This window comes from Temnothorax americanus, unplaced genomic scaffold (assembly GCF_048541705.1).
Source record: "Temnothorax americanus isolate GAGA-0224 unplaced genomic scaffold, ASM4854170v1 Scaffold7, whole genome shotgun sequence".
Lineage (NCBI taxonomy): Eukaryota > Metazoa > Arthropoda > Insecta > Hymenoptera > Formicidae > Temnothorax > Temnothorax americanus.
The window spans coordinates 126,908-152,039 of NW_027509792.1; the positions used below are offsets into that span (position 1 = coordinate 126,908).

Genomic DNA, 25,132 nt, shown 5'->3' on the forward strand with positions numbered 1-25,132 from the left:
TATTAAGGTGCGAATTCATGGGACGCTCGTTTCAGCGTATCGCAAAATCACGTGATTTCGCGCTGACGCTAGCGTCAAGCAAAGAAAGCTGGATTTTCTCAGCTTTAGCGTCAAAGCCAAAGCAGCGCGAAGACGCCGAAATTTTGACGCTGTTTTCTTTTTCATGAATTTCAATTGACGCCGACGTCACGTGTGGTCATGCGACCTTCTTGCCGCTGAAAATGAGCGTCGAGCGTCGAGCGTCAGCATGAAAAGGCCCCTTAATGCGTGTACGTACGTTTACACGATTTTTTTTATGATTCTCTTCCGTGTTATTTCCATGATTTTTTGCACGTGGTCCGGGGCGAATCGTGGACATTGGCCGCTCTCACCCAGGTAATTCATAAAATAATGGTGCAACATTTTGTCTTCAAATGATCGAACGTCCAATAGAAAAACGTGTTTTTTCGAGAAGGGCCCGGGTTTGTTCTTTGTAGTTGAACTGGCTCAACTGGCTGCACTAGTTAGTTACTAGTTACTAGTTGAGCTGGGAACAAACCTAAGGTAAGAGTATGCTCGTGTTGCTTGAAATCTCTAAAAAGTTTTTGCACTTTCCAAGATTCTGAAGTGCAAAAAGTGTAAGCAACGCAAACAGACTTATCGCTGCTTGATCAACTTTATAAAAATAATTCAAATATATTTGTGATTACTGATTTACCGATCGCTCGATTACAGATCACAGCTTTTAGGTTTCCAGTTTCCAGTTCGATATACATATACCTGTGATGCTGTCATTTGTCCCAAGTCCCAACCGTTCCCAGGGCGATCAAAGTATCTCAATTATTTTCGAAGGGAGCAGAGGTGAAAGAAAATAAAAGGTTGTGACTTGTAAACGAAAGAGAATTTATGTTAAACAATCGCGTAGTGATATCTCTGTTTGATATTGCATTGGTAGTTGTTTTTTGCTGTAAAAGAGATTTACTTTTGCACACGTGTGGTATGTATGTGTGCATATGTAAAATGTAAATAAGGAACCGCGCGCGCGCGTTCAATGAATATTTGTTTCTTCGAGAGACAGGCAGCATGGAAGAGAAACAAGTTCTTATTCGCCGAGACGCGACTACGCAGACGGTATAGTCGCGTACGTAGTGTACGTACGGACTGCGCATCGCGCATCGCCTCATCTCACGACGCCACATGACGACGTATGCGGAATGCTGATGCCATATGTATGTGCGGTATGTGAATGCTATAGTATATTTGTGTACTATATACTATATAGTATATATAACATTATAGAATATCCTTCAGGTTCCTCCAGCTCCAGGTTCCTCAGATTCGTCGGGTTAGCGGGTTTAGCACCGGCTCGCCCGGTTATCGCCTATGGATGTCGCCACTGCTCGATGCACGTACGATACATCAATATACATACCGCGGAGCGGAGCGGAGCGGAGCGGAGCGGAGACTGCGGAGAGCGGGCGCAAACGGCGCGGACCGCGGACGTGCCACGAGAGTCTACCGTCGACCATCGACGTGCGTCGCGCGGTACGCGCTGTGCGCCGTGCAGTTGTGTGCGGTCGAACCGGATTGATCGAATGCAGGCAGGGAATGGTCAACGGTGAATCCGCCGCGTCGCCGTGGTGAGTCGCATCGCGATCCAGTCGAAATAGGTCGACCGGGCGTCGCGCGAACGATGGAACTCCGCCGATGTTTCCGTGGCGCGTGAGCGTCACGCCCGAAGCTCGAGAGAGAAGCCTCCCCATCCCCGTCTCTTCTATCGTCCACCCTCCACCTTCCTCCCTCGTCGCGTGTGTTTTGTGCGATGTGAAGTGTGAGGGCGAGCCATAAAAAGGAAAAGAGATCTTACGAAAGCGCGCGCGCGCTACGGAGTACGGAGTACGCCGAGTACGGGGAGCGCCGAGCGCCGAGCGCTACGAGAGCGCAGTCTCGACGGCTCGACGCGCGACGTGCCTCGACGTATCGTCGGATCGTCGCACGATTGTACGTACGTACGTACGCAGCGTGACGCAGCCCTTCATATATGCAAGTACGTACGCGTAGCGCGCACATCTCTCTACCACTCTCTACACGCGTGACGCGACGTGACGCGACGTGACGTGGGTGTGTAGATGCGTTATATTATACGTAGATGCAGATTCACTCTTGTGTACGGTGTACGCATTGATATTTGAGTGTCTTGTACATGGCCACGCGAGTAGGCTTTATTTATACACGCGTAAAATTCGGATATATCTGTTACGTGTCGTCGTTGAGAATTCGGTATATCGTGTGCCATGCCAGCGGCGTACGTATATATATGACATACATACCCTGTCTGTGTGTATGTGTGTGTGTGTGTGTGTGCGTATATTGCAAATTATATATATTTCAAAGCATGCCTGAATGTTTGTTCAATAATCCATGATAATAATATTAATAATAATTCATCAGAATTGATTTTTTACGAAAATGTATCGAGGCAATGATAATTTTCGAATTATAATCTAAAACGGAAAGCTTTTCGCGAACCAGAGTTATATTGTATAGTGTTTCATTTGATTCTTTTTACAAGATTATTATTGAAAGTAATATCATTGTCCAAAATAGCGTATCGAATCAAAAGTATTTTGTTTGGAGGGGGACATCGTATTGTTAGTATCGTAGTGTAACTTTGTTCTAGAATTCTAGATGGAGTCGCTTGCCAGATATGAGTCACCCCTATCTTTTTAAATGGAATCGTATGATTTTCCTGATCGATATACCTTTTTTAGTTATTCTGCTTATAAAAATAAAATAAGATGTGATATATATCACCTGAAATATTCATTACTTTACGTATTATATATTGAGACTTGGTTGCGATAGGTACGCGTACAAAAATATATCTGTTAAAAGAGCGCAATCGTATATATCGTAGGATATATGTGTATAGATAAGTACTGTGGAAAAATTGAATCATCGATTAATTTATCTTATTGTTCTATAACAATATTGCGATCAAGGATCATTGAAAAGTGATTATTTTAGGAAATATTTCATATTTTATTGCAATATAAACCATTCGACGTGTTTTGTTAGATTGAATAAATTTTTCCGCGGTATTGATATAACACTGACAGTTGAATGCGCATTAAATTATAATCGAGGCTATTTTCGGCATGTTTTTTTATTTATTCTACTTACTTTTTTGTTATAAAATTTACTTTCTTTATATTTTTCTTATTACTCTAATACGTGGAACGATAAAGTTTGATCTTTTTTCCCCACGTTTACTTGTATCTTCTAACAAATATTTTTCTCCCAGAATAATCTGATAACCAGAGATACAGCACTGAGAATTTGAAACAATAAAGCGTCGAGAGCTTCGAACAAACGTCCGGGCTATCCTACGGCAATTTTTAATGTAATATATACAGTGGTATATTGAGGGTATAGTGACGCACAATGAACATATTTAATACTATAGCCGAGTTGGTTGATTCATTCTCAAGATATAAACCATTGATAATAAAAACGCTTTGTCATGTATTATTTTCATAATTAACTGTTGACGATAAAAACACTTTGTCATGTATTATGAAAATAATATACGATAAGACTTATCGTCGTCGCACACTGGAATCAAAGAACAAACGGTTCACAATTAGGAACTATTTATAAGCTTGTTTCCTCCGGAAATCTATGGGAAAGTTTTCCAATTTTTCCTTGGCGAAATGTTGAGCGAATGCACGCGACGGGCTACAAAGTTATCAGACCGTAAGTTCAACGAACTGGAAAAGAACATCGCGGGCTATCGGCACCTTCGATGCGGGGTATTACAGTTGTTCGCAAAGACGTGCCGCGAATAAGCAGCAGCGAGAGTCACAACATCTCGATGGAATCGATAATGAGATGGATGATTCGCTTACGCTGGCGCTGGCACGCTTTCCTAAATATATAGTGTTTATTTCGACGTTTCTTTTTCTCTTTTTATTTATTTCACTTCTTTTTTATATAGCTCTTTCTATCAATCTTTCATAACGTGTGTATAATGTTACGATACACATAGATAAAAACACGAGGCAAACACTTTTTTAGAAAACAGAGACGAACGTTTAATCTTTTTCACGTTTAATTATTACCCTAGATCTATGTGTTTTTAACATGTCGGACACTTTTAGAATTTTTAGAAAAATTCTGAAAATATGGAAATTTTATTGATCGTATTATCGTGGAATTTTCAATGAAACGAATAGCCCTGTCGAAATAAAAAAATTAAGTGAAAACACTTTTTGTTTTGCAGATAATGACGAACTGATGAGCTACCGTGAAACTGAAAGCGAACGATCAAGACGATGGATCAGATCGGCAAGAAGCAAGCGGCCAACTCACCGGAGGTGGCGTTGGCCAGCGAGATTTTCGACCAGTTTTGCAACGCCGCTACGTTGAAATCTATTCTCAGCTACTACAGACAACTGTGCGAATTGCTGAAAATACGACCGAACGCCATTAATCAGTTTTATCCAAAGTTGAAAACAAAACTGCGATCGTGGAAGGCGCAAGCTCTATGGAAGAAATTTGATCAGCGAGCAAATCACAAGTGTTATAATCGTGGCAAAGTATGCCCGAACACGAGGGTAAGTTTATTTATTAGTTTTTACCTGCCATGAGTTATTTTCTATCCTATCGTCGAAAGAAATTTTTCAAGTAAGATACATTTCTTAGGTTTTGATTATCGGCGGTGGCCCATGTGGTCTGCGCACAGCTATAGAAGCGCAATTATTGGGAGCCAAAGTCGTTGTGGTGGAGAAAAGAGACCGAATGTCCCGAAACAATGTTTTACATCTATGGCCTTTCGTTATCCAGGATCTACGTGGCTTAGGAGCGAAGAAATTTTTCGGCAAGTTTTGCGCCGGTTCTATAGATCACATCAGCATTCGACAGCTGCAGTGTATTTTGCTAAAGGTTGCTCTGATTCTTGGTGTCGAGTTCCACGAGAATGTAAGCTTCGATTCTTTGATTCAACCACCGGATAACCAGGAAGATGGCAGTAAGTAATAATTGACGAGCGGATGTTTTAAAATTTCTTTATTTTTTTTTCACACTTTGTAACTACTCATTTTTAATGAATTACTTCTTTGCAGAATTTGTGTTTCTTACTATAATGTCTTTTTTTTATTTAATATATTTTCATCAGAGATCGGTTGGAGAGCGAAGACTTCACCAGCTGATCATCCTGTCTCCCAATACGAATTCGATGTGCTAATTGGAGCTGATGGCAAGAGAAATACCTTGGAAGGTTTTAAACGAAAGGAATTTCGAGGAAAACTAGCCATCGCAATCACGGCAAATTTTATAAACAAACGGACCGAGGCAGAGGCTCGTGTAGAAGAGATTAGTGGTGTCGCCTTTATCTTTAATCAAAAGTTCTTCAAAGAATTGTACCGAGAAACGGGTATTGACTTGGAAAATATCGTGTATTATAAAGATGATACGCATTATTTCGTTATGACTGCCAAGAAACATAGTTTAATCGACAAAGGAGTTATTCTGCGGGTAATAATGCAAAACTTTACGAACCACAAAATATATCCAATTATTTCTCAGAATGATAAAGTGAACGTTATTATTTATTTCTAGGATCATGCTGACACTGCAAAACTACTCGCAAAAGAAAATGTGGATCGTGAAGCGTTGATGTTATACGCGCGAGAAGCGGCCGAATTTTCGACGGAATATCAAATGATGGATATGGAATTTGCGGTAAATCATTATGGCCAACCGGACGTAGCCATGTTCGACTTTACTTCGATGTACGCGGCAGAAAATGCAAGTCGCGTATTGGAGCGTCACGGTCATAGACTGCTCATGATCCTCGTAGGCGATAGCCTTTTGGAGGTAAATACCGTGTACTTTTCACATCGTCGTTCGAACGTACGTAAAATCTGTACAGGGATTTACAGTATTTAAATCCAGATTAAGTTTTCTAAACATATAGATTATTAAGAGAGGAACGTTCAAAAATTACATGTGTATAATAAAAGGGGATAGTGGATAGATTTTATTTATTACTGTTCTTTCAGCGTTTCTTTGATTTCTTTACGATTAGATTTCGATTAGCATTTCTCTAGCGTTTCTAACGTTTCTAATTTGATCTTCAATGAAAAACTAAAACTTATTGTAGCCATTTTGGCCTACCGGCTCTGGTTGCGCAAGAGGATTCTTGAGCTCTCTGGATGCGGGCTGGGCAATCAAAGGTTGGGGTGCTTCGTTGTTACCGTTAGAAGTAATTGCAGAGCGTGAATCCATATACAGACTGTTGGGACAGACGACACCAGAGAACTTGAATAGAGATTACGCCGCATATACCTTGGATCCTCACACTAGGTAAGATATCAATTATCATTATAAAATTGAATTGGATAAATTAGCTAAGAATTAGTCTCAAATATCTAAAAGGCGTGAAAATTGTATCTTGTCTATAAAAATATAACTATCCGATTGTTTATTTGGATTAAAAGAAATATTTTTATCTCTCAAGTGTCTTCAAGTATTTCTTTTGCTTTGTCCCACCAAATAATTTAGAAATAATTAAATATTTTTTACTTTAATCTTTGTTTTCTCAAGGTATCCGAATCTTAATGTACGTTCTGTAACTCCGATACAAGTGCGCAGTCTTTTTGACACGGATGATCCTGAAAACATCAAACAACCTGCGATACAGTCTGAAATCGATATTCCAAAGAAACGAAAACGTCGCGGTGAGTTCATTAATAATATTAAAGATGGCTTATTGAAATCTTGAGTTCTTAAATAATTGGATTCTGTAATTCTGATGTTTTTTTTTTTACATTTAAATTACTATTTGATCTTTAATACGATTATTTTTATAAAAATAAACACATTTTTATGTAGATCTGAGAGCTGACACTCAAGTTCATCCAGACACGTTGCTTCGCTGGCTACAAAAGCAAGTTGCATTGTACGATAAAGTTCACATCGAAGATATGGGTGCCTCTTTTAAAGATGGTTTAGCTATTTGTGCAATAGTTCATAGATACCGTCCAGATTTAATTGATTTTTATAGCTTAAACGCGAAAGATGCGGTAAAGAACAATCAACTCGTCTTTGATACATTGGATAAAGAATTGAACATACCACCGGTAAGCATATTGTGTTTTTTATTTTTTCACTCTGACATCACGAATCGTGGATATATTTTTTATTTATTTTTAATGTATAAACTTTGTATTTTTAGAATTATTTATTATTGCCCAATGATATGTCGTGGATATGTATTCAGTTCAATCAAATTATTTATATATGTCCTATGATTTTTGGGTAGAATATTAAGTGGAGAAAAAATATAAGAATTACATATTAGCTTGTTCAGTGAACTGTTAATATATCTTTTTACTTTAAATAACAAACAGATATTATCTCATCACAAAAAGTACTATACAACATATGTAAATCTATATATTATATCTGTACTTAGATATAATGAGAGAAAAATAATTATGCTTACAGATAATGACGGGAGAAGAAATGGTTCAATGCGATGTTCCTGATACACTTGCCATGTTTTCTTACTTAACGCAAATATATGAAGTTTTTAGAGGCGAGATTCCATACATCAAACATCCGAAATTAGTAAGTAACTAAAAACAGAGGATTTGTTTACTAGTCTTTAGAGTCTCTTTTACTTCAAAGTACACTAGCATCAGTTAATTATTATTATTACTTTTCTAAAAAGTCCCAGAGTATATGAATATCTTTGCGTGAAAATAATCATTAATTTAAGCGCCATTTATTGCAACAGGAACCAGAAGCGGAGGAATGCACCGCGCATCTAAAGCAACTGAAACAATGGACATCTGAGGAAAAGACTACGAAAGCACGGCACTCACGCTCACGGCATGCTAATGAAAATGCGCACTCTTACGTGGACAAAAAGGATAATACGGTTGGCCGGCGTTCTCGAAAGAGGCGAAGTACCGAGAAAGTGGGGGCGACGATGGTAAGCAGAATGAATTGTCTGCCTATTTACAGTTTACAATGACCAATGCTTGTCTAAAATACAGACAAATGCAATGGCAATTTCGCGTAAGACGTTAAAAATTTTATAGAAAATCAAAGTTGAATTTTTTGTAGTGAATTTAATTAAACCTAACATAGCCATACGTAATTATTGACTTTTAGAAATACTGAAATGCTTATATCTTATGTAGTCACGATGGCAGAAGATCGAAGCTGTTATGTGTCGCGGGATATTCGTATCATTGTTAATCGTATTTGTTGGACTTACCTTTACCGTACTTCGGGAGGAACCGGACACATACTGAACGCGCGTAATCCACCATAAAAGGAAATAAGTTCAGACTATCGGTTATGTTGTCAAATTTTTTACACAAATCTTTTTCTTGTTAATATAATTGCTACTTTATGAAACCTCGAATAAGATTTCTTTAAATTTTTAAGAGATCGTGCCAGAAACATTAAATACTATCTTTTATCGTCTCTTAGCGTAAATTATAATACAGCAATAACGTAGTTAATTATGCATATAATATAGAATTATGCTAGCAGTAGCCTAATAAATCGAACAGGCCAATTTTCTTTTGCGTTTTATTCTTTACACATACTTACATACAGTTTTATAATTTCTTTCTATTTTTATACATTTTTTTATCTTAATTTTGCATTTTATTTGCAAAATGCAATTTAAATCGCTTAAGAAGTCATCTATTTCGAAATGAGAACATTCAAGATTTACAGTTCCAAAGAGCTCTGCTCGTATGTATCATCCCATCGCTGCTTCATGCTTTCTCGCATAATTTGGTTTACAATAATTTGCTTTGCTGCAAAGAAACGTGTTTCTCATTGCTTGGATCGTCGCAAGAAACAGATCAACATTCGCAATTAATTGATCGCGCGACTAATGACAATCGTAAACTCGCAATAAAGGATGAAAGGCAGAAAAAACTCGATGAAATCGAGAAGCATCGAACCGAGCGCATGAAGAAGCGGCAATATTTGCGCAAGATGGCAACCCAGCAGTTCTACAAAAGTATGCAGATGCTGCAAGTCAATGCAAAACGCGAGAAAGATGAGCCCTTTGAGGATTACTCGATTTTTTTATACCGTCAAACTGCACCAGATTTCAAGGATAGAGTAAAAGACTTAGAGCAGAAAATACTTTATCCAGTAAGCTAGAGACTGATGAGTGCAAATGTTTGACTATGGTTTTTTTTCTATCTGCTGACGAAAAGCCTGCGTCTTTTGATGTTCAAAATAACAGCGTATTGTTTCTAAAAATACTTGACAAAATAATCAATTTTATTTTACCAGATCTTCTATTTTCGCCTCACTGCATTCATATTAAATCGTGGCATACGCAGGGAAAATATTTACATGATTTATTTTTTGACGTTATATAATTTAGTATGACTGCAATGAAGAAATAAAAGTGTTAATACATTCGTTACTAAACCTGTTTGATAGTTGCAAACATTATTGACTATTGTCGATTAACATGCTTGTTTAATAAGTAAATTAATAAGATTTTTGAACTTTTTAAATTAATTTTTATACGAGGAACTACATTCTATTTGCGCATGCATCGTCGTGTTTATTATTGCATTTATGAAACTGGCGTCAGAAGCAAAAAGAAATACTGTACTAAATAGAAAAGATAAGAATAACAATATTTATGTTTATATTTTTTTAACTTAATTTTTAACTTAATGAAAATTAATTCACCTAAATCGTATTAATTGCATTTGAGTGTGAAAAATCAAGTTGAAGTTTGAAATCTCAATCATTTATTTAATTTCAGAATACTGCCTCATTACTATTATATGTATTTTCCACGAAACCCCGTATATTTATATTCAAAATGTACTACTTTGTAAGATGTACATAATTTTTGCTCGCATTGTTTGTGATACTTGTACTAATTTTCTATTAATCACCTGCTTATAATATATTTCTATTAAGTTGCCAATTATTCCTAGGACAGACAACCTAAAGTACGCATTGGTCACCGAAGAGGTAGCGTAGACGAGGAGTTTTCGGGAAGGATAAAGGATTTTGAAGATAAGCTGAAAGGGACAACATCTTCCGAGAAGAAACCTAGAGATCTTTTACGTGCTATCGGTTTGTACACATTTTTCATTTACATCTAATCACAGTAAAGCTTTTTGTCTCTATTATGTATCGCAAATTGAATAATATTATAAAATACATCGGTTTGTACGTAGGTAAAATCGAGAAAACTGATTGGAACGTGAAAGAAATCGAAAAGAAGATTGAAGAGAACAAAATGGGCCGCGGCGTTGGTCACGAACGTGTAGAGAAAGTGCCGAAGTGGAGTCGCGAGCAGGTTGGCAAAGAAACGCTCAATAGTGCTGACGGTCTCGCACTTTTTCAGATGTGTATATGTTTCATTCAGTTTTTAGCTCGGCAGATCAAGATGGAGAAGCGAGGCAACGATCAAAGGGATACCTACAGTAAGTACGCTGACATAGACAATACCCTGAAGAATATAGGCAAGAAGATCCGGGAAGGTAGCGCGCTCGGGTACAATAAAGTTTCAGCCATGGCTGAACAATTTTCGAATAAAAATCAGGACGTGGAGCCCAAGCTGCAGAAATCGGTAAATACGAGTTTTGCGATCTCTGTAGGGAAATGGTCTACGAATATTAAAAACGTCTATGGTATATCGGTGTCTATTTTGTCTTGTATTCCCATCATCTTATAAAGAGAATTTTTATTCAACTACAGGAGGGAAGATATAAATCAGTAATAGGCTTGCATTCTCGAAGAGATTCATAATTTATTTTTACTAACAATTTTACAGGGCATTTTCAGTTGTTTTCAGTAATCAGAATTGTGTTTGATCTTGGTATAACACGCACGTATCTCAAAATATTCTAAAAAATATGACGCAATATTGTATTTAATCTCTTATTAACAAATTTTAATTTTATGTTCATAATTTTAGTTTGCAGTGTAAATGGATTTCTTAACGTACTAAATTGGAAATGTAAATACATGAATTGTAATATATGGGATGAAGTTGGCTTTTTTCTTTTTAATCTAACTTTTGTAAAATGTGTGCCTGCGTGCGTGTGTCGTGAAAATGTTGCAAAAAGTAACACAACTAATTATAAATATAAATATAACATAATAGTTTTTGATAATTCTTTATATTGAAAATGGTGTTAAATAATTACTTAAATTACTATATCGGATCGTACAAATTATTTTTGTGTAGAACACTAAGCCTGCTGTCGTACTACCTGTGCAAGGGGGTTCAGAGATGTGCCATTTTTGCAATAAAAGAGTTTATCTTATGGAAAGACTTAGTGCGGAAGGCAAATTTTTTCACCGCGGCTGCTTTCGATGTGAATATTGTTCCATCTCGTTAAGAATAGGTAATATTCAATTCTCTCATTATAATATTTTATAAACATTTTGATATTTTATATAATATCGCTATTAATGTTTTATAGGAAATCATACATTTGATCGCGAGAAAAACGGAGGACGCTTTTACTGCACGCAACACTTTGGACTATCGGGAACGATAAAAACTAGAGTAGAAAAAAAGAAGATCAGCTTGGTGAATAAAGAAAATGTATCTAATGCCGCGGCTATGTTAAAAACACCAGAAAAGGTATAGAAACTTGTACAATGATGTAGAAATATATGTATAAAACACTGATACACACACAAAAAACTTAATAAGATGATATTTTTTTGTAGAATTTTCAAGTAAAATAATAAAAAATGATGAACTTTTATACGAAAATGTATAATATATATTCTTTCAGGCCAAGACATCCTTAGAAGGCATTGTCGGACTCGATTTACTCGATCGTGGTCAAACTCCGGAAAGAATTGAATTTGAAAATCTGGCAGAAATATCAGATCCTGAGGAAGCTTACAGTCAAATGGATGAAGATGAATGGACAGATAGAAATTTTGGTGCTTCTACCGCAGAAATGGGATCCAGTGATGATATTTCGGATATGAGGTAAATATGCACGCATACACATAATTATCTATATTCTTTGTACCATATAGCTTCGTAATATTTTAAATTTTATTAATTTTACCTTAGTTATAACTGATATGAATAAATGTTTAAAATTTAGATATTTTACTGAAATATATTTATATTTTATAATGATTTGTTTACAATACAGGAAATATATATTATATGTACATATTATTTAATATTTTAATTATAAGATTGTTCAAATTATCATATATCGTTTGTTTTTTAGTAATTCTGATGAGGATAATGAAGTATTTGAGGAAGCTATAGATCAACCACTAACGACTGAAGGAACTCTCGAGTTGGCCAAGAATTGGACATTGCGTTATTCGCATCCGCATGCTACAGTCGGACAATCTGACACTGGCAGCAATGAATATGAAGATTCTAGCGACGAATATACTAGTGAAGGTATCATTTATCATGCATATAAGAGGACGCACGCAGCGTATATGCGTTAAAGCTTTTGCGTAAAACTATGTAATATTAACTTTTTTTATTCTTTTATTTTGTGTGGCGTGTTTTTCGCGAGAATATTCTATCTATCAATTAGAGATAAAAAAAAGAGAGAAAGATGGGTGGAAAAAACAACGTGCGATAATTTTAATAAATTCTTCAACTTACGTTACTTGTCTGTGCTGTAACGTATGTATCTTGATTTTGTTGTTAGACGATGAAAGTGGCACTGCGACTGAAGACGAAGAAGACGTACGCGCACGAGAGCTCCGGAAGCAGGAAGTGTGGTTAAAGGTGCCACCGCGCAGCTCTGATACCGATACCGGTTCGGAAACAGAGGTGAAGCATTCTCAAGATTCTATAGATCCCGCTATAGTTCAAGAATCATTCATTTCTTTCGAATCTAAAGTAACATCGTCCTCAATGTCCAACATAAACACAAATGATAGCGAGTTATCGTCCGACAGAAATGCTCTCGAAGGACTGCTAGAATTCTCTAACGAGACGGCATTAGCTTCTAATGAATTAGCTAGAAGCATACACGGTCAAGACAATATGACTTCCGCTCATAAAGATGGTGCATCTCTCAATGTTATTTCACAAGTTTCTGAAAATGTTATTTGCGCGACCGATTCAATGCCTCTTTCAATGCCAAATAATATTGCCGATAATGTTTTGGATCAAAATGAATCCTTGGTTCTTCTAACAGATATTGCTCTTAATCATTTGGCTAAAGAAGATTGCAATTCTGAGTACGAAAGTTTTGTGGACGAAAATGTTCGATTATATTTAGACGGATCAGATAACAAAATTGACGCGAAATACAATTGTTTGGAAGTTGGTTCAGAAGAGGTTGCGAAAATTACAATTTCAGATACTATACCTTGCATTAAAACAAGCAAGGATTCCAAGGTTTCCGATAGCGAAACTACCCTTAATGCTGATGATTTGCCAGGTGCGATCACTTCTTCTTTAAATGGAAGTAAAAGTTCTTTATCTTCCTCTTCGTCAGAGATTTATCAATCGGTGGAAATGTTGCATAGTGGCAATTCAACCATTAGCGATCATTTGGACGACTTGATAGAATATTCGAAATCTAACTTGCCTGAAGAAATAAAGATATTTAAGTGTGAAAATATTAGTGTTACTAATCAAAGCGAAGACAGCGATTTTATTAACAAAAATAGAAATGTTAAGTTTATCAATGATAGTAACGTTATTCACGTGAGCAATGTTACTGATAAGAAAGTTGACATACATTTAATAACTCCGATGCTTACTACAAGCGTACTACAAAAATCAGCATACCCAATAGTAACAGTGACATCGCCATCTCCGACACAAGAGATACAATTTGAAGAACTATCTTTGGAAACTTCAAGATTGCTGGTTCCCTTGGAATCACATAGTATTTCGAATTTTGGTAATTATGACAACACATTCGATAAGCTGAAGCGCGATTTGAAGCAAAGAAAAGAAAAGAACAAAGCTATAGGAAATGGTCTCCGACCACTGTCGACTGAATATGCCCGGTTGGAAATGAGTAAATATTTTACGGAGAGTAAAAAAATTATTCCGAAAAGTCAACCGATAAAAAGTGAAGGAGCTGAGGAGACGTCTAATATGGAAGTGGTGAAGTTACATATTGAGCCCAAGTTGTCGAACAAAGTAAATGCAGAGGAAATGCTCAAGTACTTTAATAATAAGAGTTCTTCGAATAATAAAAAATCTAAAACTTCCAACATAATCGCTATTAAACAAAATGAACGACGAAAGTTAGAAATTGATATTGGAGAAATAAGTGATTTGAGCAAGAAAGACATTGATGCGATTGATCAACAATTTAATCAAATCGAAGAGCAGAATAAAAGTGCATATTTGAAAGCTGACGACATGGACTATTTGTCAGGATTTGAAGTACGTAATGATGAAGAGGGAATAGCGTGCAATAGTTTAGATTTAACATGTAACGATTGTGTTGAACTAAATCCTCAATCAAGCATTGACAGTGATTGTGTCGATCCAGTAATGTCAAACGATAATATTCCTAAATTACAGGACAACGCAAGAGATATTTCATATTTACATATAGATACGGATATGGATATAAATATTAACAATTTCGAGTTACATACTGCTATGGTTTCTGAAATATCAACTTTGCATACAGATGTAAAAACCAACATTTATTTTAATGTCACAAATGATGGAAAAGAACAAGAAAAAATCAATCCAGCAGATAATGTTCTGAAGAGTGACATAAGTAGTATAAATAAAGGAAAGGAAGCTAACGTAAATTTAACTAGCAATGAGATAGACGATGATGTAATTAAAGGAGACAATATAATTAAACCAGACGTACAAAGCAATATTTTAAATAATGCAGTGTATGAAGAAAAGAAAGCGATTTCAATGGATTTAGATGGAATCATACTGAATAATAATAGTGATGAAAAACAAGCTGATAAAATGAATATTCCGAGTGATGACCTAGATAAAGACAATAAATCAAACAAAAATTTATTTGGACATAATCTCAATACGCATCTTAATGCAAAGTTAACTACTTCTTTATCATTAAATAATAATACAGATAAAGTCATTAAATGTAATAGATTGCATAAAAGTGATACTAATTTAAATGAAGATACACCGCGAGTTTTTTGTAAAAGTATGAGCAATAATACTTCTAAATCATTGTCGGAATTAAAAAACGTGATATGTAAAGATGTGTCAGCTATAAAAGCAACAATTATTAAGAAGATAATACATACATCTACGGACATTAAAGATACGATTACACACAACAATTCAGTACAAAATTGTGTTGAAGAAGTTCCTAAAAGGCCCGAGCGAAAAAATTTGTCTTATAATATTAATCCCTTTCAAAAAACTCCAACAGCGATTCTTAATTCGACAATTTCTAACACCGAACTCTTTTCACCTGAAATTCCAGCGAGAAAAAAATCAGCAAAGAGAAGCTTCAAAGATCTACGTCGAAATCAGGCTGTTGAAGATATGCCAAAACTACAAAGTCAAACTATCGAGAATATTTCAAAATTACATGGTCAGAATAGCGATGTTTTTAATATTCAAAATCAAGATGGGGAAAAGCTTTCAAAAGTTAAAAGTCAAGATGATAAGAACATTGCAAAAATAACAAGTCGTGAATTCAACAATGCCCCGAAAATTCAGGATATTCCAAATAATGACACTAATTCAATGGATATTCAAAGGCCATCGAGACGAAATGTCGCAAAATTACGAAATCGAGATATCATGAATCTTTCAAATGTAAATAAGGAAATAATAAAAGATGTTAAAGACATTACAATAGCAGAAAATCGAGATGTTGCTGGTACGTCAAGATCACAAAGTCAAAACAAAAGTATATCGTCGACTCAAGAAGCTCATCATCATACAAATTTGGATTTGTTCCATAAACCTGAGGAATCTATAAAAATTATTTCTAGCAATAGTCAGTCAAAGAAAGACAAATGCATAATTTCATGAAATGCATAATAGATAATATCTGTGTTATATATACAGTTGAAATATTTTGTGATGTAACGTTTTACGAGAAATGCTTTAGCTTCAATTATATCCGTTTTAACGTTTTATTATAATTATTTAATTCTAATTTAATAACACAATTATCTATTGTTTTTTAATATTAAAAATTTATGAAAGCTTTTATATATATGTATATATATAACTCAAAGCATAGTTTTATCAAAATGTTTAATATGAATACTTGTAAGAAGTGCGAAAAATTGCAAAAAATATAACATGTAACTTGAACTTTTAGTTAAAAAGCTATTTTAAATTGGTCAACAAATCTATTCTTCAAGCATGATCCGATATTATTATATATTCTGTATATTTACTACAAATCTATCAAACGTTGGTGGGTTATATACATTTTGTTTGCACATCAAATCAATTCATATATCAATTGAGATAGGAATATAACTCTCATATTTGCGATTTTTACAAGAACATTTCTCTATAGAGATTTCTGAATCGATAAAGTATATAATTTTTCGTATTTATCAACATATACATATACACACACATACACGAATTTACAATTTTATCAAGAGACACAGTAGTGTCTCACGTCAAGTATGCATATACCTATGTACACAAATTTACAATTTTATATTTTATGATTCTATAGTTTATAATCTTAGAGATCTTTATATATCTTTAATAAATATTGTAGTTGTGCAATTTTATAAATTAGGGAAAATTGTGTGAGATGTATTAATAAAGTAAATAGAAAGAGTGTATAAGCAAAAATCTTGGCTGATGGTGATTGACTTTTCAATTTTGATGGGCCTAGTATTTAATCCACCAATTAAGGAGGGTTAAGAAAAAGGTAATCATTTTGTTGTGTATGAGTGGAATGCTATTGAATTAATTTATCATTAACAGTGACTTAAATCATTAATCGTTTGTGTTTGATTTAGTACTCATGCTAAAAGTAGCGGTTACTCACCAATGTTGACTAATTCATTCAGAGATTACCACCAGCCAGTACTTTATTAAGTGTCTCACCACGTTTTTGTTTTAGTCATAAAATTCAAATTTATACTCTATGATTCGACATATTAACCGTGATAAAATATTAATTTATAAGTGGACACCATTTACAGATATAACACATATCCAATCAGAGAACACATAATAATCGGAGTGTTAGCATCTCTCTCAGAGTGTCTTTATCTACTCTTTATTTAATCCTTACTAATTTACTAAACTCGCTTATTATTTTGACTATATATTTGTTATAATTTTTATTTATTTAGCACACTTTGTTTCGTAGGTTGTCTCGTCGGAAGAAGCGTCGACTGAGGAGAGCGTGGAAAATTCCGCGACCGAAATTTCGACCGACTCCGAATTTGAGCACGATGAAGCGACTCCGACACAGCACGAGATTCCCGAGATTACCATCAACGATTCCTACGTGCGGAAAACGAGAGGCGCTTATGTTGAGCCGAAGAAAGTACAGGTGAAGAGTAAGGTGATCTCTTCGATCAATGGCAACCTGACGCAAGACGCAAGACAGCAAGATATTAGCGAGCAGTTTTTGGGAGACCGTACTAAGAATCTTGAATCGAACAAAGAAGTAAATTGCAACGTGCCGGCTTCTGTCGACACAAATAACTGTACACCATTGTTGAATCCACGAAAGGGAGATTATCTTCTGAATCGCACTCACTCCACCGGCGGAATCGCTTCGAGACTCTCCTTAGAATTAAAAAAACGTTATTTGTTAGGCGGATCAGCGTTGGGTGGTTCCGTCATAAAATCAGGTTCGGCGTCTAATGTGGACACGAAATTGAGAAACTTTACTGATGCAATCTCTCAGCATCAAAAGTTATTAAACCCAGCACCGGAGCCTAGTCCTACCATGCAAGCATTTCTTCAAGGTATTTTATTTTTATGCTTTTATATTTTTAATGTTAATTTCTATATTATTTTATGACATATTAATACTCGGAACTTTCCAATGACATAAAACAATATTTCTGATATGTTAATTACTGAGAAAGATCCGAGAAATAAATTTTTTAAATGATATTTTATTCTTGTAAAGCATTTTTTATATATGTATTATTGTATTTTTTTTAAGGTACCAGTAAACTGCGAACCAACAATGCACCGCTTTCTCCACTGTCGCCTACAGTTTTATTTTCGCGACAGTTATCAACCGATCACTGCCGAAATTCATTAAACGATGTCGCGAAGCCGACAACCTTGATAGAAACATTTAAAGCACAGCAATTACCTGATTTAGTGAAAGAATCCAGTATTTTGAAATCGAAGACAGCACCCAACATCTGCAATGAGTCTTCAGTGAAAGACGGGAAGTTAATCGACGAACAAGTATTTCTACAGGAAACTAATAACTTGACGAAGAAGGCCTCTACTGTCTCTACTGTAGAGGATGTAAAAAGCTTGCAAAATACAGAGAAAGTTCTCTCGAACAATGCGGAGGAAGGTAACGGTTTTAGACCGCGTAGTCCTCTCCACGAGACATCCATTGTCGTGCCGCAAGTAGACTGGAGCAGGAAGAACGAAGACAAGGATGCCAGTTCGGGTGATTCTGAGATGGACAGCGATTCATTATCCTCTTCCGACTCTAACGAAGCAGTTGAGAAGCAACGTGCCGTAAATCTTTCGCCGCCCAGATTACGGATTCATAGCACCGATGGTGATCTTTTACTGGATGAGGAAACTGATCGATACACGAAGCTTTACGATCCTGATGATGGCCAGACTTTCGAGCCGGATTCTATCGAAGTCTCCTTTCTGCGGGACCGCCGATTACTCGATCCAATTGACAATACTGTTGAAATGGTGAATAATAATATGGAACGATTAGATTTGCGGGATGACAATAGAAAGAGCAACTGCAGCAGCCCTACTTCCGAAGTTTCGGCAATGTCTAACAAACAAGATGATTCCGAGGAGAACGATGTTACTACCGCAGCATTCACTGAGACAGAGTTTTCCGAATGGGCCCGCGATGGAGAGGCTTTGGTTTCCGACGACCTTCGTGACGTAGAACTCGATATTAATCCTAATTTTATCACTGTACGAAGGAATAATGTAAAGTTATCTTGTACACCCGCCAAAATTGCTAAAGAGGAGGATATGGAACTCGACTATTCCAAGATCGATCGGTTAATCGATCACGAGTACCCGGACAATAACACGTCAAAACTCTTAGTCAATGGCGAAGATATTAATTACATGGACACAGACAATGAGTCGCTGCTGGATGACAGCCTTCAAGATGCTTCCAATATCGCGATGCTGAAAAATCGAGGTTACATCGAGTTCGTAAATATCAAGACGACTCTTTCCAACATTCCTACTTCAACTAACATGTGCGATCTACCAGTCGCTGATGCGCCAATAGCGAGGCTCGATCTGGAAAACGATTCGTACGGCGAAGAAGAAGAGGAAGAAGGCTTCAAGGACGCCAATGTGATCGAAATTGATCCAGTTTCTATGGAGGATGTGATGGGCAAATTAAACGAGCCTAATGTGAGTAAATCGTCAATGAAATCGGATATTCCGGTGAAAGAACCGAATGAGGGGGAATTTAAGGAGAACGCGAAGCGGGAGCAATTGGCAGAAGCTTTTAACAAGGAATTACTTCAATCGATGGAGGAAGATAGTTTGTTACTTGTAGAGCCAGCGGAGGATACGACTACCAGCGAAGTCGTCACAGTACTTGCGAGTCCGATTAATCCTCAGGTGCCTATAATTCCTGTAGAAACGACGGAGAAGCGCGAGGAGCCAGCCAAAGCGGACTCGAGCAATCCGGACTATCTGGAATACGTAAAGAGATTGCAATCTAGGATCGCAGAGTTTAGCAACGCCAAGGATTCTATTGACGTAAGAAAGTCAAGGCGAAAAAACTCAAAAAGCTTGGCGCAGATTCGTACCGCAGAAATGATCGCTGAAGAGATCAAGTGCCAGGAAACGATGAACGTAACGGTAGACAGTAATGGTGTCAATTCACCGGCAACCTCGAGAAAACTTGAAGAGATTACAAGAGAACGGTCGAAGCAAAAGAACCTTATTCAGGATCTTCTAATGGATAAACTCGAGGCTCACAAACAGAAGTCAGCCGAGAAAAAGGCCCGAAGAGCTGCCAGAGCCTCATCTTTTACCACAGCGTTGTCACCGATAAAACCGTCATTATCAAATTCTTCTTCCGTTGGTAATAAGTTTGTGCCTACTTCTATAATATCACCAGTGAGCAGTCCGAGTCGCACAACCTTCGGGGAGGCGAACAAGTCGTTGAATCTTTCCATGTTTTCGTGCCCTCGTGAGCAAACCGATCGAGAAGAAGCCAAAGAAAAAATCCCAAAGAAGGCAGACGAAGAGTCGATTACCGCTAGTCTAGAGAATTCTTTTAAAACGCCACTTGCACCACCAAGATTGAAGAGCGAGGAAGCTAGAAGAACCGCCGAAAAGGCTAGACAAGATGCACGAGAACGGGCTAGAATGAAGAGCGACGAAGACTTAGGCTTAAGTCCTGAAGACAGAATCAAGGAATTGAGAATGAAGGTGACTCGGAGACAACTCTCGATGGACGATACGAAAAAGGACGATACGCCGAAGACTGAAAGAGTTAAATCGTACAACTTTAGCACGATAGATAATTCGGAGCCAAAATTACAAATCAGCCAAAGCACCGATAATATGAAGAACATCGCAAAGAAGATCAATTTCCAGAAGCTGCCAGCGGCTGGCGCGAAATCGATGGATGAGTCGCTGAATACCGCAGGTCTGTCCCTTTCGGATAACAATAGTATGGCAACCAAACGGGATAAGAAGAAACAAAAAGACTCGGATAGACGAAAGAGTATTATACAGGCGGTGTCAGACTTCTTCTTCAAGAAAGAAACAAGTCCATCGCCAAATCAGAAGGACAAGTTATCAATGTTCCGACTGACTTCAAAATCAAAAGGAAAAGTAAGTATTATTGTCACAGTTGTTGTTGTCGTTGTTATTATTATATTGTTTATATTGTTATCATTAACATACGAAGTATTCAGAAAGAAAATTGTGTATTGTTTTAAATTGCACATCGTTTCTATGTTAAATGCAGATTGATAAAACTGTTTCATCGAAATGCGACACAAGACCTAAAAGTGTATGCGAGGATATGCTCGTAGGAAATTTTCTAAGGGAAAATCCCCCGCCTGTACCGCCGCCACCGCTTAACTATTCTGCGTATACCGCTCAAGTGTCAGGTATGACTCGTACAAATGTATCCTTATTGCTGATTTTACGAACATCTTATTACATTATTTAAATTACAAAGTATACATCTCTGTATCATATGCGCACATTATACTTAGAACGTAATAACTAATGATATTGTAATATATATAACACATGATTTATTTGATTTTATTATACTTTATTTATACGTAAAATAAAATTTTTCTTATTTTTCGAGTGAGTGATACGTTTTATACGCTATTTAAAAATCTAATAGTTACGAATATAAAGTAATATTGTATTTTGATAATTTTATATTTTTATGTTTCAGATGACAGTTTATCAGATGACGATACCAAAACAGCTGCTTTATCAGGATCGTGTATGCAGAAAGTTACGGCAACTGAAGAATCGTGCAATAGTGTTTCGCGTAAATTGAAGACTGCTAAAAAAGTAGCCAGACAAGCACAGTTAAAAAGGTGAGACATAATACACTTACATTATATTTGAATAGAGAGAACGACGTGTTAGCAAGTAGGCAAATTTTTAGAAAAAAATATTAGAAAAAAATGTACAAAAGTGAGTAATATATATATATATATTTATATATATATATATATATATATTTATAGAAACACAGCTTTAATTTGAATAACTGCTAAATTGAATATATTTTAAAGATTGCGGATGGCTCAAGAAATACAAAGAAAATTAGAGGAAACTGAAGTAAAACAAAAGGAATTGGAAAGCCGGGGCGTAAGTGTCGAGAAAGCGCTACGTGGTGAAGGAGGTAATAAAATATTCTTTAAGTTTTTAATATTTAATCTTCGTTATTACAGCTTGAATTATAATATTCTGCTTATATCCGATTATTATAATTTTTAATCTCTACACACATTCTATTATATATATTTATATAGATATTCAATCTTCAATTGTCTTTAATTAAAAAACCAAGTGAAGAATAACTGACATATGTCAATTGTTGATAAATGAATACTTTACATATGTTTTCCCGATGAGTGGAAAAAATTTAATCTGAGATATGAAATAATTTTATTTAGATTCCTCCAATCGTGAAGAAGCTGATTTGCTCAGAGAATGGTTTGACCTTATGAAGGAACGTACGGAACTGCGTAGATACGAAAAGGAACTTCTAGTGCGTGCGCAAGAGGTTCAGTTGGAAGATCGTCATGAACGATTGCAACAAGAATTGCGCGAACGCTTGGCTGACGATGGTATTTTTAATTTTCTAACTTAATTTATAATATTTTACGATAATTAGAATTTATATCGAACATTAAAATGATAAAACTGCCAATATAATATTAGCAAAGGGAAATTTTTTGAGTAATTTTTAGATTACAGTGTATGCGTACGCCACTGTTTTGTAAATTGTAATATAATTTTACAGACGATAAGAAGACCAGTGATGATGTTAAAAAAGAAGGGGAAATTTTGACGGAAATGTTGGAGATAGTAGCAAAAAGGGATTCCTTAATCGTCCTATTGGAGGAAGAACGACAAAGGTGGTGTAAATCATCGCGTTTGACACCTATTAGTTCCGCATATACAAATGCACGTTATATCCGTATTTTTAATATTTCTTCTAAAAAATCGGAGCATCTATCTTACATTTTCAAATTGCTAATTATTTCATTCGTTTATATTTTCTCAGTACATATAGTAGAAATATTTATTAATTGTAATCAGGAATTATTAGCATCTTTTAATTTTTAAAATTTTTACAAACGTTTCACGATAAATATGTTATATAATGTACATATGCTTTCTTCTACTAAACTCTGTACGGCAAATAGATAACTAAATTTATATCCTCATAAACCTGAATAAGTTATTATTTTAAATAAATGCTTTCTCAGTATTCGTGTGTGTCGTAAAGTGACACGGCAATTCGGTAGGTACGGTATTTTGATCCTTGTGAGAAAAAAATGTCCCGTTTTGTGCCTGTTGGAATTGTATTCATCGTTTGTTATTCGCGATTTCTTATTTACTTTTGCTCCAAATTACACCCATTTTTATCGTAGCTTAATTGCAAATCTTGAAATGTGTTTTTATGTCTTTTTTTTCATCTCGTTATGCTTACCGATGTGATAAAAAAAAGAGGTCGCGAACTTGACATTCCGGACAGTATGTGTAAAATCAAATGTTTTTGTCATTGAGCTTTACCCTCGATATAAAATTTTCATATAGTTGAACACACATATCGACTTTTGCGTGCCTAAATTCTCTTCGTATCGAGCAAACGCATTACTAATTAAAATAACGTGCAAAATGTCTTTGAAACGATTAAAAAATATTCACTTACTTCAAATACTTGGATATCTGTAAAACGCACAATTATTTAATAGCACAATTTTATTCGCGGGTGTACTTTTTTATACGTATAAATGTATAATATAATTTTAATACAGAGACGTAACTGTTTAATTTAGTTTTTAATGAAATATAATTTATCTTTTTTCTCGCGGATGTCAAAGGCGAAAACTGCATATATTAGAGTTGCTATTATCTGTTACCATAATTTATATTTTTTTAGATAGTCACGACGATAGTCATTTTGAACAAGAAAATAAAGATTTAATCTTATTATTTGTGTGTTAAAAGAAGAAAAATGAGTTAACAATAGAACGTGTACATTCTTCAAATCTAAATGTAATCCTTTGACAGAAGCTAGATCGAACGTCGATATTTCGGAAACCGATAACGATGATTTGCAGCAAATAAGTTTACGCGAGTACATTATATACCATTCCAGCAAGCACAACATAGTATTTATATTTAATTAATACAAATATGTCTATTTCTTTTTTAGATATCAGAACGAAGATCGCGACCTCGAAGCTCAAATGCTGGCTAAAGGCCTGAGATTAACGCCAATTAAGAAATGTGGTCCTAAATATTCAGTCTAAGGGAGATACGCTTCTGTACATACATTCTCCGCTACAGTTTTTTATCGCGTGATAACACCAGAAGAAAGATATATATATATATATAAATATATAAGATTTGTAAATAGTTTAGGTGGCGCAAAGGAATTTGAAGAAGATAGAAGGGAGACTCGTGTATGCCTAGAATATTTCTGCCCATTTTCAATATATTCAATATTTAATAAACATATCTTTTTTAGAAATATTTTTTTAGATAATTAAAATCCTTACGTTTTTATACATAAAAATAAAGTACGTAAAATCTGCTTCATCGACACAATACATATAATTTAATTGCATAAATGAGACATACGCTGCATCGCCATTACGACGCGCAACATAAAATAATATTTTATTGCAAAATGTCAGGAATAAGGTGCGATACTGAACGTAAATAAATACTTGGATTTGTAAATTTCCTTGCAACGTGAAATAAAATTGAATTGGTTTATTCTTATTTTTAAAGATGAACCAAACGCGCCGTTTTATAGTTTTGGGAACGTGTATGACATTTATACGTATTACGCGCGAAATCCAGTGTATATATAACTTTAGCGATATATGGTAGGGCGATCAAATTAACCAAAGGATGCTCTTTAATTAATCGTTCGTATTTATGAAATTCGAAAGCGGGAGAGCTCTCATAATATATTTCGTTAGGTGAAGAGTACAGAGAAAAGCATTTGTTTATATTTTATACAGTACCTATGTAAATTATGTATACGACACAAATTGATGTAAAATTTTGCTACTACATTATTTTCGCCTATTTCATTATTTAGCGACACATACATATTACACGTCGGCAATAAAAAGGAAAGGAAGCTCGAACGCAAAACAATTTATGCGAAATTCGTGAACAGCGTAAAGGAAAAATGGAATACGCGCAACTCTCCTTATAATTCGAATCTTGGATCTTGTCGCGCTTTATATGCTGCAAGCATTTTTATTT

General features: G+C 35.5%; 1 protein-coding gene across 6 annotated transcripts; it reads left to right on the plus strand.

Annotated features, from left to right (window-relative positions):
- Positions 1-1,109: 1,109 nt before the first annotated feature.
- On the plus strand, positions 1,110-24,939 carry Mical (Molecule interacting with CasL). Of its 6 annotated transcripts, none has more exons than XM_077421978.1 (28): positions 1,110-1,221; positions 1,301-2,026; positions 4,262-4,595; positions 4,684-5,008; positions 5,156-5,514; positions 5,599-5,856; positions 6,143-6,345; positions 6,586-6,719; positions 6,874-7,121; positions 7,489-7,611; positions 7,781-7,978; positions 8,926-9,165; positions 9,975-10,116; positions 10,221-10,342; positions 10,391-10,615; positions 11,237-11,396; positions 11,475-11,638; positions 11,796-11,998; positions 12,252-12,433; positions 12,693-12,817; positions 17,307-17,913; positions 18,117-20,977; positions 21,114-21,258; positions 21,561-21,708; positions 21,910-22,019; positions 22,294-22,467; positions 22,644-22,807; positions 24,066-24,939. In XM_077421978.1, exons 3-28 carry the CDS (start codon positions 4,314-4,316, stop codon positions 24,108-24,110), a joined length of 7,947 nt encoding a protein of 2,648 aa, XP_077278104.1. In that variant the 5' UTR covers positions 1,110-1,221; positions 1,301-2,026; positions 4,262-4,313; the 3' UTR covers positions 24,111-24,939. The 6 variants fall into 6 exon arrangements, with proteins under 6 accessions (XP_077278104.1, XP_077278101.1, XP_077278102.1 ...); XM_077421975.1 differs by having other exon boundaries at positions 1,112-1,221; positions 22,644-22,758; XM_077421976.1 differs by having other exon boundaries at positions 1,112-1,221; positions 1,301-1,619; positions 22,644-22,758.
- Positions 24,940-25,132: the final 193 nt, after the last annotated feature.